This window comes from Arvicola amphibius, chromosome 3, assembly GCF_903992535.2.
Source record: "Arvicola amphibius chromosome 3, mArvAmp1.2, whole genome shotgun sequence".
NCBI lineage: Eukaryota > Metazoa > Chordata > Mammalia > Rodentia > Cricetidae > Arvicola > Arvicola amphibius.
This window is the reverse complement of record NC_052049.1, coordinates 112,349,136-112,364,097: the sequence shown is the minus strand read 5'-3', so window position 1 is coordinate 112,364,097 and position 14,962 is coordinate 112,349,136. Positions and strand designations below refer to the sequence as shown.

At 50.2% G+C, this 14,962-nt stretch overlaps 2 protein-coding genes across 4 annotated transcripts; one reads left to right on the top strand and one right to left on the bottom strand.

The window, feature by feature from the left end:
• Window positions 1–3,787: 3,787 nt before the first annotated feature.
• Hmbs (hydroxymethylbilane synthase) lies at window positions 3,788–12,776 on the top strand. 2 transcript variants are annotated; one of them, XM_038322039.1, is made up of 14 exons: window positions 3,788–3,981; window positions 7,937–7,990; window positions 8,344–8,416; window positions 8,741–8,790; window positions 8,882–8,937; window positions 9,257–9,334; window positions 9,962–10,039; window positions 10,133–10,208; window positions 11,049–11,162; window positions 11,370–11,408; window positions 11,602–11,721; window positions 11,951–12,004; window positions 12,115–12,201; window positions 12,281–12,776. In XM_038322039.1, the coding sequence occupies exons 1-14, from the start codon at window positions 3,949–3,951 to the stop codon at window positions 12,452–12,454; spliced, it is 1,086 nt and encodes a 361-aa protein (XP_038177967.1). In that variant the 5' UTR covers window positions 3,788–3,948; the 3' UTR covers window positions 12,455–12,776. The 2 variants fall into 2 exon arrangements, with proteins under 2 accessions (XP_038177967.1, XP_038177968.1); XM_038322040.2 differs by lacking the exon at window positions 3,788–3,981 and adding an exon at window positions 6,461–6,659.
• A 290-nt stretch (window positions 12,777–13,066) lies between these two features.
• Window positions 13,067–14,908, bottom strand: LOC119808728 (histone H2AX). 2 transcript variants are annotated; one of them, XM_038321129.2, is made up of 2 exons: window positions 13,575–14,908; window positions 13,067–13,410 (listed from the first exon to the last, which is right to left on the bottom strand). In XM_038321129.2, exon 1 carries the CDS (start codon window positions 14,336–14,338, stop codon window positions 13,907–13,909), a length of 432 nt encoding a protein of 143 aa, XP_038177057.1. In that variant the 5' UTR covers window positions 14,339–14,908; the 3' UTR covers window positions 13,067–13,410; window positions 13,575–13,906. The 2 variants fall into 2 exon arrangements, with proteins under 2 accessions (XP_038177057.1, XP_041910556.1); XM_042054622.1 differs by having other exon boundaries at window positions 13,067–13,355.
• Window positions 14,909–14,962: the final 54 nt, after the last annotated feature.

Below are 14,962 nucleotides of genomic sequence, written 5' to 3'. Positions count from 1 at the left end.
CCTTCACCACACAGCAAGTTCCAGGCCAGGGTTACGTAGACCTTTGTCTCGAAACAAAAAGTGACTGAGTGAGGCATTCAGCCCAGCTCTTGCTTAGTGGAGTCCAGCAGGAACTAGGAATGACACTCCTCCCCCACCTATGACCTAGCACTTTTGAGGTGGAGACAGTAGGGTTGGTAGTTTAAAAGCCAGCCTCAATAGAGAGCAGATGGTGAATTCTCTGTGGACTGCATGAGTTTCAAAACCTACAGCTCAGTGAGCTGACTCAGCAGGTAGGGTGCGCTTGCCCAGCCTGAGGATCTGAGTTTCATCTCTTGGGGCTACAAGGTGAAAGGAAATGACTCCCTTGAGTTGGCCTCTTCCCTCCGTACACATTCTTGCACATCCACACACGTGCATGCACACACACGCAATAATAATAGAGTGTTTTAAAATAAACAGAAGCCAGATAGCCTTGGACCTAGTCATGAAAGGTTAGTATTTTTCTGTATTCCTATCAGATAAGCAGGATAAAAGATCTTTTGTTTAGACGTTGTTACCCCCCTTTTTTTTTTAAATATTTATTTTATTATGTATACAATTTCTGTCTGCATGTATGCCTGTAGTCCAGAAGAGGGCACCAGATCTCATTACAGATGGTTGTGAGCCACCATATGGTTGCTGGGAATTGAACTCAGGACCTTTGGAAGAGCAGGCAATGCTCTTAACCACTGAGCCATCTCTCCAGCCCCATGTTACCCCCTTTTTGAAGTCAGGCTAACGGTTATGTTACTGTGATTGGTATTTGGGGTACCATCAGTAATCGCTCCTATGAGATTGTTTAAAGAAAGTAACAGTAGCTGGGCATGGTGGGGCATGAGCAAGCAGGTCTCTGAGTTCCAGGCCGGCCAGGGCTTCATGACCCTGTCTCGGAAGAAAAAATCCTGGGCTCTGTGACTTAAGCAGCTTTGTTAAAGGTTAGGGTTAGTGTGACAGAAGTTTCCCTGGCACAAGCTTATCCCTGGCTGACCTTGATCTAGTGACAGGTTCCTGGGTGTGGGGTTTATGGGTACCTGCTACCTTTTCTATAGCAGAGTGATAGACTGAATCAGATGGCCTGAGATTGACTTCTAGTTGTATTATTTGACTTAGGGTTACTCTTAAAAACTTTTATTATATTCATTTAGTGTGTGTGAGAGAGAGAGAGTGAGAGAGAGGGGTGGGGGTAGAGTGGGCATGAGATGGCACACATGTGGAGGTCAGAGGACAACTTTATGGAGTGGATTCTCTCCGTCCACCTTTACCATGGATTCAGACTCAGGTAGTCATGACTGCACTCTTAAATACTTTACCCACTGAGCCATTTTGACAGCTCCGAAAGCTATTCTTTTTTATTTTGAGACTGGGGTTTTCCTGTGTTGTCTAGGTAGGCCTTGAACTCCTGGGCTCAAGCCATCCTCACCTGTCTTCACCTCCCCGTAGCTGGGATCATAGGTGTGTACCGCTCCTTCCAGCAACTTAGGACAATTCCCACTTTCTCAGAACCTCAGAGTTTTCATCTGTACATTACTTTGAACAACTGTTAACAGACTTATGAAACAAATGGCCATCTATGTCTTTGTACAATGCTCAATTTGTTACTGTTAAAGTAGTGGGAAGATCCATGTGTGTGTTTCTTGGAACTAACCCAAGGTCTTGGGCATGCTATACAAGTGCCGTACATGCCAGTGCAGTGTGTAGTGTATGTGTGCGTGTGTGTGTTCTTTTTGTTTTTGAGGCAGGGTCTTGTCATCTGGCATAGCACTGAATTCAGAATGCTTTGCCTCAGTTTCCCCAGTGCTGGTACACACCTAACGAGCGCTCTTCAAGGCTGGAGATACTGCTCAGTGGGCAGTGTGTGCCTCGCACATGTGAGGCCTTGAATTTCATCAACATACGTGTTGTCATCCCACTCGTCTTTAGGGTTGCATACCTCACACACCCTTTTTGAGACAGAGTCTGACCACCAACTTGCAGAAATTTGCCTCTGACTCCTGAGTGCTGAGAATAAAGACTCACCACCCAGCCCAGCTGGATTTCTTCTTTCTTTTTGATCAGGTTTCTTGTAGCCCAGATTAACTTCAAATTTACTGTTTGACTGAAGATGACCTTGAGGTCCTGATCCTCCAACTCCTGAGTGGTGGAATTACAGGAGTACCCCAGGACATGACCTTTTCCTTTAGGAAGGTTGAATATATATATATACATACACACACAGCCTGTATGTGTACCACATGCATGCCTAGTGCCTCTGGAACTGTATTTACAGGTGGCTCAGAACCCCATGTTGGTGCTAGGAACCAGACCCAGGTCCTCTGCTAGAGCAGCAAGTGCTCTTAACTCCTGAGCCATTCACCTCTTTGTACTACGTTCATTGTGTGTTGTGTGTTTTGTTTTCTGAGACAGGGTTTCTTTGTGTAGCCCTGGCTATCCTGGAACCCACATTTTAGGTCAACACTCAGAGATCCTACTGTCTCTACCTCCTGAGTGCTGGGATTAAAGGTGTGTGCAAGCACTGCCCAGCTAGTTTCATTTTCTTAAAGTAGAAATTCAAGCATTGTTGTATTGGGTGTGGATTCACGCGGTCTGTGGGAAGACACAGAGGCACTCTTGGATAAATTTTTAGCCTTTCCAGCTCCAGGGGGTCAACAAAGAACGGTGTGTACAGGCTGTCATCCTAGCACGTACCTAGGTGGAGTTCAAGGATGTTCTGGGCCACACAAGGCCCTTGTCTCAAACAAACAAGAACTACTCTGCTGTGGGAGATTGAGCCTGAAGAATGGAAAAGTTCAAGGGCAGCCTGAGCTACTAATAGCCCATACCTTGCCTTAAAAAGACCTGCTTACTTTACAGTATAGCAAAGTTAAGTTTGATTAGAAGAAATACCACATTTGCACTAATTGCTTATGCCAGTGCTGGAGAGGTGAAGCTGTGAAAGTCTAAGGAGCCGTCTGGAGCCCTTTCATCTGTCGATGTTGAATGCACCCCAGCAGATATGGTAACGTGTTCAAACTCTGGGACATAATGGAGGGAAGAGAACCGACTCCCTTAAGTTATCCTGACCTCTCTATGCACACTATGGTAGACGTGCACCAACACTACACACATTTAATAAATACAATGAAAAATAGCCGGATGCTGGCGGCGCATGTCTTTAATACCAGCATTCATGAGTTCGAGGCCAGTCTGGTCTACAAAGTGAGTACCAGGACACCCAGTGCTACACAGTGAAACCCTGTCTCGAAAAACAAAACAAAAAAAAAAACAAAAAAACAAAAAAACCAAGCCGGGCGGTGGTGGCGCACGCCTTTAATCCCAGCACTCGGGAGGCAGAGGCAGGCGGATCTCTGTGAGTTCGAGGCCAGCCTGGTCTACAAGAGCTAGTTCCAGGACAGGCTCCAAAAAAGCTGCAGAGAAACCCTGTCTCGAAAAACCAAAAAAAGAAAAATGAAAAAAAGAAAATGTTGGGCAGTGGTGGCGCACGCCTTTAATCCCAGCACTCGGGAGGCAGAGGCAGGCGGATCTCTGTGAGTTCGAGACCAGCCTGGTCTACAAGAGCTAGTTCCAGGACAGGCTCCAAAGCCACAGAGAAACCCTGTCTCGAAAAACCAAAAAAGAAAAAAAGAAAAAAAACCCAAAAAAGTATTAAAAACATAAAAGTAAAAACCCTGAGTTTTTCTGTGCAGTAGGCCAGGTGGATGCCGGCAATGAGGCCGGCTATGTCGCAACCCTAATTCCCGCCCAGAGGAAGGTGCCGCCCCTTCGAGAGAGGGCAGCGGATGTGACGCAGAGCTCGGCAGGTCCTACAGCTCGGCTGGAGTGCGGGCTCGGCCCCCATGTGCCTTCAGTCCCCGCCGGCCCAGGTCGCCGGCTTCTGCTGCCTCCAGGGCACCGCAGCGGCAGCGCCGCGCCTGCGCCCTAAGCGGAGTCATGTCCGGTAACGGCAGCGCGGCTGCAACGGCGGTGAGTCCCGAGCCGGTGACCCGCACGCCTCTGGGTTTTTTGGATGCAACGATTGGTCCCGAGTTGCCATGCTCCGTCGTCTATTGGTCAGAACAGTTAGCTGTCATTTCCCCCTCCCTCTAGACATTTTAAAGGGCCAGTAGCTAGGTTGCCCTTACGAAGGGAAAGGGGTGATCCTGAGCAGTGGGGGCAGGGTTGGGAGTGGAAAGATGGTCCACCTTTGGGCTTCTGCCGGGATTTCCCTAAGCTTAAGGGATAGTGGGATAGTAAAAGTGTATACACAGACAAGATTCTTTCATGATTTAGGTAGGGGTCAAGGCAAATCCAGCTGCCTTGGAACACTAGCCAATTGATTCATGGGAGAGCACTCCCTCACCCCATGACTTAGAACTATATGCAAACATCTTGGAGGTGTGCCTTCTCCCTTTCTCCGTTATAAAAGTCACCTTACCCGAGCCACCCAGCTAAGACACACCTGAATTACTCTTGTCAATGGGAGCCACTTGGGCTTTGTCATTCCTTGCCTGCTGGAAAGTTCTGGACTTACACTGAGCCCAGAGGCCACTGACTGGCTGAGATAAAAGGCAGAGCTGTGGGGCCTGCTTATCTCTTGCCCAGCCTGGGAGCCTCAAGAGTCTTTGTTAGTGAAGACGTTTCCGAGCTTAGGTTGGGAGGAGGAGGATCTAGATTCCAGCACCCACTTTCTGCCTGTGCGTAGCTGTGAGACTCGGCCAGTCATTTGACTTCTCTGCATCTTTGCTCTGTGACACTTGCTGGAAGTACCTGCCCTGTCTCACGCAGTAGGGTTGCTGTGAGGACAGTAGGCAGAAACGATGGCTTACTCCCTTCACCTGGCTGGTGTCAGACTCCTGGGCTGGGCCGATTCTCCCAGTTACCAGCTTACTGATTGATGGTGACATTACAGGCAGGTGCCACCGTGCCCTGTGTGTTACTCATCGGTGTGACAGACGAGAATCGAACTCAGGACCTCGGGCAGAGCAGGCGGCGCTCTTAACCTCTGAGCCATTCTCTCCGGCTGTTTTTCTTTTCATTTGATTACTGTTTCTTGTTACCGTGTCTGTGTTTGTGCCCGTGGACACAGGCCATGCTGCAAGTGTGCAATGGAGGATAGCTTCTGGAAGTGTGTTCTCCTTCCACAGTATCTGGGGCTAGAACTTAATGTCATCAGGTTTGTACAGCATCTTGCCAGGCCAGCCCAAATACTTATTTTTGTTTGTTTGTTTGTTTGTTTGTTTGTTTTGGAGACAGGGTTTCCCTATTATGTAGCCCTAACTGTCCTGGAACTTGCTTTGTACACCAGGCTGGCCTCAAACTCACAGAAATCTGCCTATCTATCTCTGCCTCCTGAATGCTGGGATTAAAGGCATATGCCACATGCCCAACTCCAAATACTTTATTTTTTTAAAAAATATTTCTTATGGTTTATTTAACTTTATTTTATGTGCATTGGTGTGAAGGTGTCAGATCCCCTGGAACTGGATTTTCAGACAGTTGTGAGCTGCCATGTGGGTGCTGGGAATTGAACCCGGGTCCTCTAGAAGGGCAGTCAGTGCTCTTAAAACCGCTGAGCCATCTCTCCAGACCCTCCAAATACTTTTTTAAAAATTAATTCCAAGGCCAGCCTGGTCTACAAGAGCTAGTTCCAGGACAGGCTCTAGAAACTACAGGGAAACCCTGTCTCGAAAAACCAAAAAAAAAAAAAAATTAATTTCTTATGCCTGGCAGTGGTGGCACAGGTGTGCCTTTAATCCCAGCAGAGTCAGCAGGATCTCTGAGTTCAAGGCTAGTCTTGTTGACAGAATGAGGTCCAGGACAGCCAGGATTACACAGGGAAACCCTGTCTCCGGAAACAAAACAAAAGTAGTTTGTTTATATGTACGGGTGTTTTGCTTGAATATATGTCTGTGTGAACTACATGCGTGCCCAGCAAAAGCCAGATGAGGGAACCAGAGATCCCCTGGAACTACAGACCGTTGTAACCCCTGTGTGGGTACCGGGAATTGAACCTAGGTCTTGGGGGAGAACAGCCAGTGCTTTAATCAGGGAACCATTTCTCCAGCCCCTCACATCACAATACTATTTTGGGGTGGTGGGGTGGGGTGGGGGTGGTTGAGACAGGTTTCTCTCTGTAGTCCTGGCTGCCCTGGAACTCATAGATCAGGCTGGCCTAGAACTCAGAGATCCTCCTACCTCTGCCTCCTGAGTGCTGGGATTAAAGGTGTGCGCCACCACCCAATACTCTTTTTTTTTAAATGAAACAATTGGATTTGAACATGTTGTATGGGGTCAATTAAGGAATTGCTTGAACCTAGTAATTCCTTCCTGTGGGCTCCCTGTGGCCTGGAATTTCTGTGTTGAGTATTTCAAGCTTAGCTAAATTGGAGAGGCTGTCTCAGAGTCATTCGAGGGAGGAATTATCACAGTGGAGTAGATTGGAGTCCAAGGGTAAGTTTTCACCTCTTCCAGTGACCAAGAACCTGAGTGTCTGCTGCAGAAGAACCCGTGAGATGAGGGACCCGGTGCAGGGAGGGTGCATGGTTTCTACAGTGGCTCCAGTCAGCAGAAAGAAATAAGACCTTTGTGTCAGACTGCAGAACCCAGTTCTACCTGCTCAACACTAAATACCTTTATCTAAGGCTCCGTGACGGGAGGAAGAGGTGTGTCCCTTTGAGCTCTTGGCTCCAGCTCTGACATCAGAAAAAAAAAATTAGACAAATGAATGTTAGGCAGTTTCTCATAGACTATCCTCATAATCTTTTATTTTATTTTATTTTATTTTATTTTATTTGGTTTTTCGAGACAGGGTTTCTCTGTGTAACAGTCTTGACTGTTTTAGAACTCACTTGGTAGACCAAGCTGACCTCCAACTCACTGAGATCCTCCTGCCTTTGCCTCCTTGAGTGCTGGGATTAAAGGCATGCACCACCACTGTCTGGCCTGGCCTCTTATTTATTTATTTTTTTTAAGATTTATTTATTATGTATACAGTGTTCTGCCTGCATGTATGCACACCAGAAGAGGGCACCAGATCTCACTCTAGATGGTTGTGAGCTATCATGTGGTTGCTGGGAATTGAACTCAGGACCCCTGGAAGAGGAGCCAGTGCTCTTAATCACGGAGCCATCTCTCCAGCCTGTGTATTGGTGTTTTGCACTAATATACGTGTGAGGGTGTCAGGTCCTCTGGAACTGGAGTTAAAAGAGAGCTGTGAGCTGCCATGTGGGTGCTGGGAGTTGAACCGGGATCCGCTGGAAAAACAGTCAGTGCTCTTAACTGCTGAGCCATCTCTTCAGCCCCTATCCTCATAGTCTTATGGGACAATGAGACATCTTAAGGCATCAGGTAGCCTTTCATTTAACAAGGCCTTGATGGGATGATGTCCCCAAAGCCACCCAGTCAAGATGGTGAACAGGACTATACATCAGATTGGCTGACCTCAGTCCTTGTAGGTCAGGTAAGGAACCCTTAGTGTCTCACCTAGTGGGTAGTGAGACTTTCTCAAGTACCTGAGTTGTTGTGGACAGTAAACCTGTCCTCTGTGTGTGGCTTCAGCTGTCATGCCCCAGCCTCTTGCAGGCCCCACCCTCCGGCAGGGCCCACCCTCACTGTGCTTAGGCTGATGGGCCTTATCATTTTCCCCACCTGGCTGTGCAACCCTCCCACTGAGAACAGCACTAGCCAGGCTGGGCTTTGAGGCTCAGTGTCGTAGTTGCTGCTGCTGCTACCACGACGGATCCTCTTACAGCTTTCCTTTGGTCCCTGCTTCTCTGGATCCTGTAGGAGGACAGAAAGTACCGAGGAAGGTTAGAGGACCAGTCGTGGGAGACGTCCCCTATTTGGCCAGAGCCTGGGATCCTTTCTCCAAAGCCAGTGGTCCTGGTTCTTGGATAAGGTGTCCTGGAACAGACTGTAACCTGGGGGCTTTCTTCTGCAGGGAGAAAACGGCTCAAAGATGAGGGTGATTCGCGTGGGGACCCGTAAGAGCCAGGTGAGTACAGACGTACAGGGTTGCCATAAGAGTTCTAACTAATGCTCGCAAGGCCACCAGTTGAATGGACCCAGAGGGTTAGTTCCTAGCATAGAGGACACAAGAGTGTCTGGGAGTCAGTCTCATCGGGAATGGCGGCTTACTGATGTTGGACATTAACTTCCTCTGAAAAGAAAGTCCCTGGACCAGGGAATTGGTTAGAGACACAGAAAGAACTCCCAGGCCAGGCCCTTCTTTCTCATCCCCCATGTGAAAAGTCTAGACCCTTTTTTATCTTTCTTGACCCTTGTGAGGATTTGAGCCTGGGGCAGTGGCCAGGGAGGGGCAGGAACAATCCAGATCTCTGTCCCCAGCTGGCTCGCATACAGACGGACACTGTGGTGGCTATGCTGAAAACCTTGCACCCGGGCATGCAGTTTGAAATCAGTAAGTTTGCTTGAGAAGAATGAATGGCAGCGAGTGGGAGGCCGGTGAATGAGAGAAGGCGGCATTTTGGACTCTGCGGGCGGTCGAAACCTGTTTGTGAGAGTCTTGTTTTTAGCTGCTTGCAGGTGGAGGGCTAACCTCCTGTGAACACGTTCACCTCCAGTTGCCTGGGCTAGCCTGGCATACCTTCTGCCTTGGGTCTGCTTTTTCTGTTAGTGTGTGTATTCCTCGGGGGTAGGAGCTGGGGCTTGTGGGACTCAGTGCCGTGCTGATCCATGGTGGCAATAGATGCTGATTAACGGGTACCTGACTGACTCTCCTCAGTTGCCATGTCTACCACGGGGGACAAGATTCTCGATACTGCACTCTCTAAGGTAATGACTGTCCCTGTCCCTGCTCTTCCAGTCCCTCTACCCCCTTATTCCCACAAGGGGTTCCACTCTGAGGCTTGCTCTTCCCTGGCAGATTGGAGAGAAAAGCTTGTTTACCAAGGAGCTAGAATACGCCCTGGAGAAAAATGAGTAAGTGCGAATGGAGAGCATGGCCCTCCCCCAGTCTCGTGCTGAACCCCAGAGTGGGCCCCCAATATTAGCAGGACTATTGGTGTTAGGCCAAGGAGCTCCTAGGCGTCCACACAGGGGAGTGGCTTGTTTTGGAGCCACCTAGCTGCCTAGACATAAGATTGTCTGGGAAATGGGGTAGAGTCATTGAGAGAAAAGCAGGCCTCAGGGTCCTTAGGTCTTAGGACTGCCTCTTCCTGGATGGCTATAGCTCAGGTAGGTGGAGAAGTGTGAGGTCAACTACTCAACTCCTCTCTGCATGCCCTCCCTCTCTCTCTAGAGTGGACCTGGTTGTTCACTCGCTGAAGGATGTGCCCACTGTACTACCTCCTGGCTTCACCATTGGAGCCATCTGCAAGTAAGAGCTATGCGCGAGGGGCTGGGCAGGGGTGGATCCCACCATGGGAGTCTTTGACTTTTTCCCTTTGGGATGTGGCCATCTAGCCCTCTGCTGGGAAGGTTGTCAGTCATTAAGCAGGGCAGAAAGCTCTGGGAAAAGCCAGTTGGTCGGCTAGTTAGAGTGCATGGAGTTGGGCTCAGTGGCACAGACCTGTGATTCCAGCTATTAGGGATGGCTAAGAAAGAGGATCAGAGGTTCACGGCTTGCTTGGGCTAGAGTGATTACAACCAGCCTGAGAATTTAATGAGATTGTGTCTTAAGGTGTGAGGTGCAAGAAGGCTAGCTTACGATGGCCTAGCTGGTAAAGCCATTGCTGTCAAGCCTGATGACCCGAGTTCAATCCCTAGTTCATATGGTAGAAGGGGAGACTTGAATCCCACAAGTTGTCATCTGACGGACGCATACATGCACGGCATGCATACTCTCCCGCCCCATAAATGAAAATGTAAACAACTAAGAAAGCAAAAACGGGAAACCTTTTATATTGTGAATTTGAGCTAGCTTGGGGTACAGCACAAATTTTAGGGCTAGAGTTAAACTCTGTCTCCAAATAAAAATAAATTTGTTTCATCATTTGCTCTCCAGACGGGAAAATCCTTGTGATGCTGTTGTCTTTCACCCAAAATTTATTGGGAAGACTCTAGAAACCTTGCCAGAGAAAAGGTGAGTGGGGCCTGGGGGACAGAAGACAGAGGGACGGACAGTGGAGAACAGCGAGCAGCCCATGTTAAACTTAATTTTAAACTCTCTGAGCAGCGCGGTGGGAACCAGCTCCTTGAGGAGAGTGGCCCAGCTACAGAGGAAGTTCCCGCATCTGGAATTCAAGAGTATTGTATCCTTTTACACGAGGGAAGGGCAGTGGCTAAAGAGGAAGAGAAGATCTAGAGGGTTCTTGAGAGTCCTGAGTAAGGACCTTCCAAAGCAGTGGTCCATGGGGGCAGTGGGTTATCTGTCTTTCCGTCCGTCTGTCCATCCATCCACCCACCCGTCCATCTTTAATGTTTTCTTACACTCTGGCAGGTGCCTGGCAACAAGGATAATTGTAAAATAAACATTGTTCCTTATAGAACTTATAGAGAGTGCATGTTAGTTAGGGAGACGACAGGCATCGACAGTACATTGATCAGTAATTACTTCTGGATGGCCAGGATTGAAGGTGCTCCCATTTTTACTTTATTTGCTACTAAGCAGTTTTGGCTTTTACGGTGGCTTTGTGGTTCATAGAACTAAATTTAAAAAGAGAATGACCTGGGGCTGGAAAGATGGCTTAGTGGTTAAAAACACTGGCTGCTTTTCCAGAGGACCCTGGTTCAACTCCCAGCACTCACTTGATGGCTCACCTGTCCTAACTTCAGCTCTAGGGGATCTGATGCCCTCTTCTGACCTCTGCTGACATACATGAATGCAAAACACCCATACACATAAAACTAAATAATAAAAATAGTATGTTCCAGTCAGGTGTGGTGGTGTATGCCTTTAATCCCAGTACTCTGGAGGCAGAAGCAGGCAGATCTCTGTGATTTTAAGTCCAGCCTAGTCTACATAGTATCAGTACAGTCAGACTACACTGTGAGATCCTAAGAGTCTGTAAAAGTCAGCTAGAGGGGACAAGAGACTGTGGGGCAGAGGGTGCACTATGTGGGTCACGATTCTCCTTAGCATCTCTCCACAGCGAGGCAACCTCAACACCCGACTGCGGAAGCTGGATGAGCAGCAGGAGTTCAGTGCCATTATCCTGGCTGTGGCTGGCTTGCAGCGCATGGGCTGGCAGAACCGGGTGGGGCAGGTAGGCACTGCCCTGTTCGATTCTATTTTAATCTGCCTCTCTCTCCTGCTATCTTCGTGACCATTCTGTCAATAACACGACAAGCCAGAAGTAAGCTCAGGCTAGGGAGTGAGATTAGAGGCCAGACTCCTGTGCGTGCCTCCCCCAGGCGTCCTGGTTGGCAAACCCTAGCTCACTGCCCACCATTTCTGTTGTCCGCCTCCACAGATCTTGCATCCAGAGGAATGTATGTACGCTGTGGGCCAGGTAAGTTTGCCTGGAGAGGCTTTGTTCATGTGCCCCTTCATAAACCTGTGTTTTAATCTTTGGCATCTGCTCCCCCCTCAAATAAAATGTTCAGGCTTTGGCAAGCAGAAGACCCTGGGAAGCAGGTAGAAGAGGGGTTGTTCCCATGTTAGGCTTCACGACTGGAGAAAGATCAGGCCTGTTTTTCCTTTAGGGAGCCCTAGCAGTGGAAGTCCGAGCCAAGGACCAGGATATCTTGGATCTAGTGAGTGTGTTGCATGACCCTGAGACTCTGCTTCGCTGCATTGCTGAGAGGGCCTTTCTGAGGCACTTGGTAAGACTTGGGCTCGCGAGGACTTGGGGAATCAGGAAGGGCAGTAGAAAGACTTCTCAGATAAGTGTTCTGTATTTAATGGTAACTCAAGAATTGCGGAATGTTTTGTTAAGTGTGCAGACAGAACCTTGGTCTGGCCCCAGCAGGCTTTTCAGTTAATATCCTTGGAGGTTTGTGGTCAAAAAGTGGTGTTAAAGGCCCTTAGAGCTCAAAGAAGCATTCATTGCAGGAAGGGGGCTGTAGCGTGCCAGTAGCAGTGCACACGGTGATGAGCGATGGACAGGTAAGCAGGGAAGATGGATTGGGGGGGGGGGGCCTGTGGCACTTCCATGTGCACCCAAACAGCTAACGACTTTCTCCTGAATATGTGCTACAATCCATTCTGTTTCCTAGCTGTACCTGACTGGAGGAGTCTGGAGTCTAGACGGCTCAGATAGCATGCAAGAGACTATGCAGGCCACCATCCAGGTCCCTGTCCAGGTACTGGCTGGGAGATTAGGGAGGAATAGATTACTTGTAGACTTCCCTCTCACCAAATTGTAATTCCTCTGTCACCCAGCATGAAGAAGGTCCAGAGGATGACCCACAGATGGTTGGAATCACTGCCCGGAACATTCCAAGAGGAGCCCAGCTAGCTGCTGAGAACCTGGGCATCAGCCTGGCCAGCTTGTTGCTGAACAAAGGAGCCAAGAACATCCTGGATGTTGCACGGCAGCTTAATGATGTGCGCTAACTGGTCTGTAGGGTCCAGGAGCCCTGGCTGCCACTTTCCAGTGCCTACATGTCTCAAGTGCCCTGTGTTCCCTAAATTAGGGGGTGACTATCCCAGGAGATTGAACCACAGGGTGTTGAGACTTCGAGAGACATGCCTCACCTTGGGGCCTCAATGACTGCCTTCCCCCCTATAGTTGGGGCTTCATCTCTTTAGAAAAAGTCCATGCCAATCTTTGAATGTAACCAGTGCCACTAATAATTAAACCAGTTCCGAATGTGGTTGTTTGTTTTTGTGGAGTTGGGGAAGATATGAATAAACCCAAAGCCCTTTTAAACTTTAATTTTGAATGTGGGACTTCTCTGTGTATAAAAAAAAAGGAAAAAAATATACTTTGTGACTGCCTTGTTTTCGGAATGTATCACAGAAGTACCAAGCAAGCAAAGAGAACAGCCTTCAATTCCTACAGCCTGCTTGTCTCCATTTTATAGACCCCAAGTCTTTACCCCTCCCACCGAGGGAACTTACCATATAGTTCCACTCCCACCTCCCAACACAACACATGCCCATCACATGGCTCTACCGCGGAGCTATCCCCAGCCCCGAGACTACAGAAATTAAATCAAGACTCCATTTTTAAAAAACCAAACAATCCTTTAATAAAATTAGCCCATTGAAACTCCCCACTACCTAAGGTTCTAAACTTGGGATAGCTGCAAAATTCCAGTTCAGAAGCCAAGAGAGGCTCGGTCCATACAGGGTTTCATCGATGTGTGCTGGTATCTAGGTGTTCGGGTCGTGAGGTGAGTCGCCGGGGGAAAAAGGGAATGGCTAGGCCCGGCTGCCAGTCTCCTGCGGCAGGAACACAGGTCTTCAGTCCACAGGCCTGTAAGCGTCTCCCAGACCCGTTCCAGGAGGCATCCTGGAGAAAATCGGTTCCTATTAGTGATTCTGTCCCGGCCACACCACACACCGCCCTATGAATGAAGATGGGTGAGAATGGTCAGAGGCCAGCAAGGGGGACATAGAGAACCAAACAGTACGACCATTTATCTTCTAATCAAGTCACTTCCGAAGGTCCAGGCGAGGGCTAAGCACCAAGCTGAAGAGACGCCCGGGCTGCCGCTGCGGAGAGACTCACCTTCAGGCCCATCTCGGCCGTCCGCCGCAGCAAAAGGCCGAGACTTCTGGAAGGTGTCGCAGCCTCTCCGCGCGGCCCATCGAAGACCGAGACCAGACCGGCGAAGCTCCGGGGTGGGCAGGCGGGGTGGCGCCCGCGTCCTCCGTGGTTGACCCACAGGCTGTGCAGGGAAAGGGAGGCAAAAAACGCGCGAGGGCAGAGAGAGGGGGTAGAACGGGGACGCGGCGGCCCGGCCCTCAGTGGCTCAGCTCTTTCTGTGAGGGAGGTGGTGGCCCTGAAAAAGGCCTTTGTGGAGGTGTGGGGAGGGCTGGGCGGCCACGGCGCGGGCTCCCTCAGTACTCCTGAGAGGCCTGGGTGGCCTTCTTGCCGCCCGCCGGCGCCTTGGGCCCCACGGTGGCGCTTGTCTTCTTGGGCAGCAGCACGGCCTGGATGTTGGGCAGGACGCCGCCCTGCGCGATCGTCACGCCGCCCAGCAGCTTGTTGAGCTCCTCGTCGTTGCGGATGGCCAGCTGCAGGTGGCGCGGGATGATGCGCGTCTTCTTGTTGTCGCGGGCCGCGTTGCCCGCCAGCTCCAGGATCTCGGCGGTGAGGTACTCCAGCACGGCCGCCAGGTACACGGGCGCGCCTGCGCCCACGCGCTCGGCGTAGTGGCCTTTCCGCAGCAGCCGGTGCACACGGCCTACCGGGAACTGCAGGCCGGCGCGCGACGAGCGAGACTTGGCCTTGGCGCGGGCCTTGCCTCCGGTCTTGCCGCGACCCGACATCGTGTACGAGGTAGAAAGGCAGAGCGCGAAGCCGACGACTACAAACACCACCAACCGCCGCAGCCAACTGTCGCCCCGCGCGGGCGAGCGCGCCCTTATAAACTGCCTGGACACGCCCCCGCAGCCGCCCGATTGGCTCTTTTCTTTGATACCGGTCTCTGGTTGGTTGCAATTAACCTTTCGGTGACGTGCCTAGGCGGAGAGAGCTCGCCCGGCGATTGGTCCAATTTGAAAACCTTTTACCCGGGGAAGAAAGCAAGGAGGAGAGGCCTCATGCTGGAGGCTAGTCGGCCGTGGAAGCGGCCAATCCGTATTAAGCGCGCGAAGTTTAAACGCTACGGCGCGCCATCAAAACCGGAAGACAAGAGGGTGGAGTCTGGAGACCCCTCTACTGTCTCTGGGAAATCTGGGCCGGCCTAGGGTTTTAAAGGAAAAGGGTCAGCCAGGCGGTGGTACAGCACACCTTTAATCCCAGCCCAGGAGGCAGAAGCAGAGACCGGTGGATCTCTGAGTTCAGCGTCAGCCTTGAACAGAGTGAGTTCCCCGACAGCTAGGGCTACACGGGAAAACCCGGTCTCGAAAAATAAAGAAAAAAAAATAAAAGAAATGTTAAAAGGCCTAGGC

Bases quoted from the DNA above. Each gene is read 5' to 3' on its own strand.
- Hmbs (XM_038322039.1), top strand. From the start codon at position 3,949: ATGTCCGGTAACGGCAGCGCGGCTGCAACGGCG. The intron at 3,982-7,936 runs GTGAGTCCCGAG...TTTCTTCTGCAG, and splicing joins GCAGCGCGGCTGCAACGGCG to GGAGAAAACGGCTCAAAGAT. The intron at 9,335-9,961 runs GTAAGAGCTATG...TTTGCTCTCCAG, and splicing joins ACCATTGGAGCCATCTGCAA to ACGGGAAAATCCTTGTGATG.
- LOC119808728 (XM_038321129.2), bottom strand. From the start codon at position 14,338: ATGTCGGGTCGCGGCAAGACCGGAGGCAAGGCCCGCGCCAAGGCCAAG.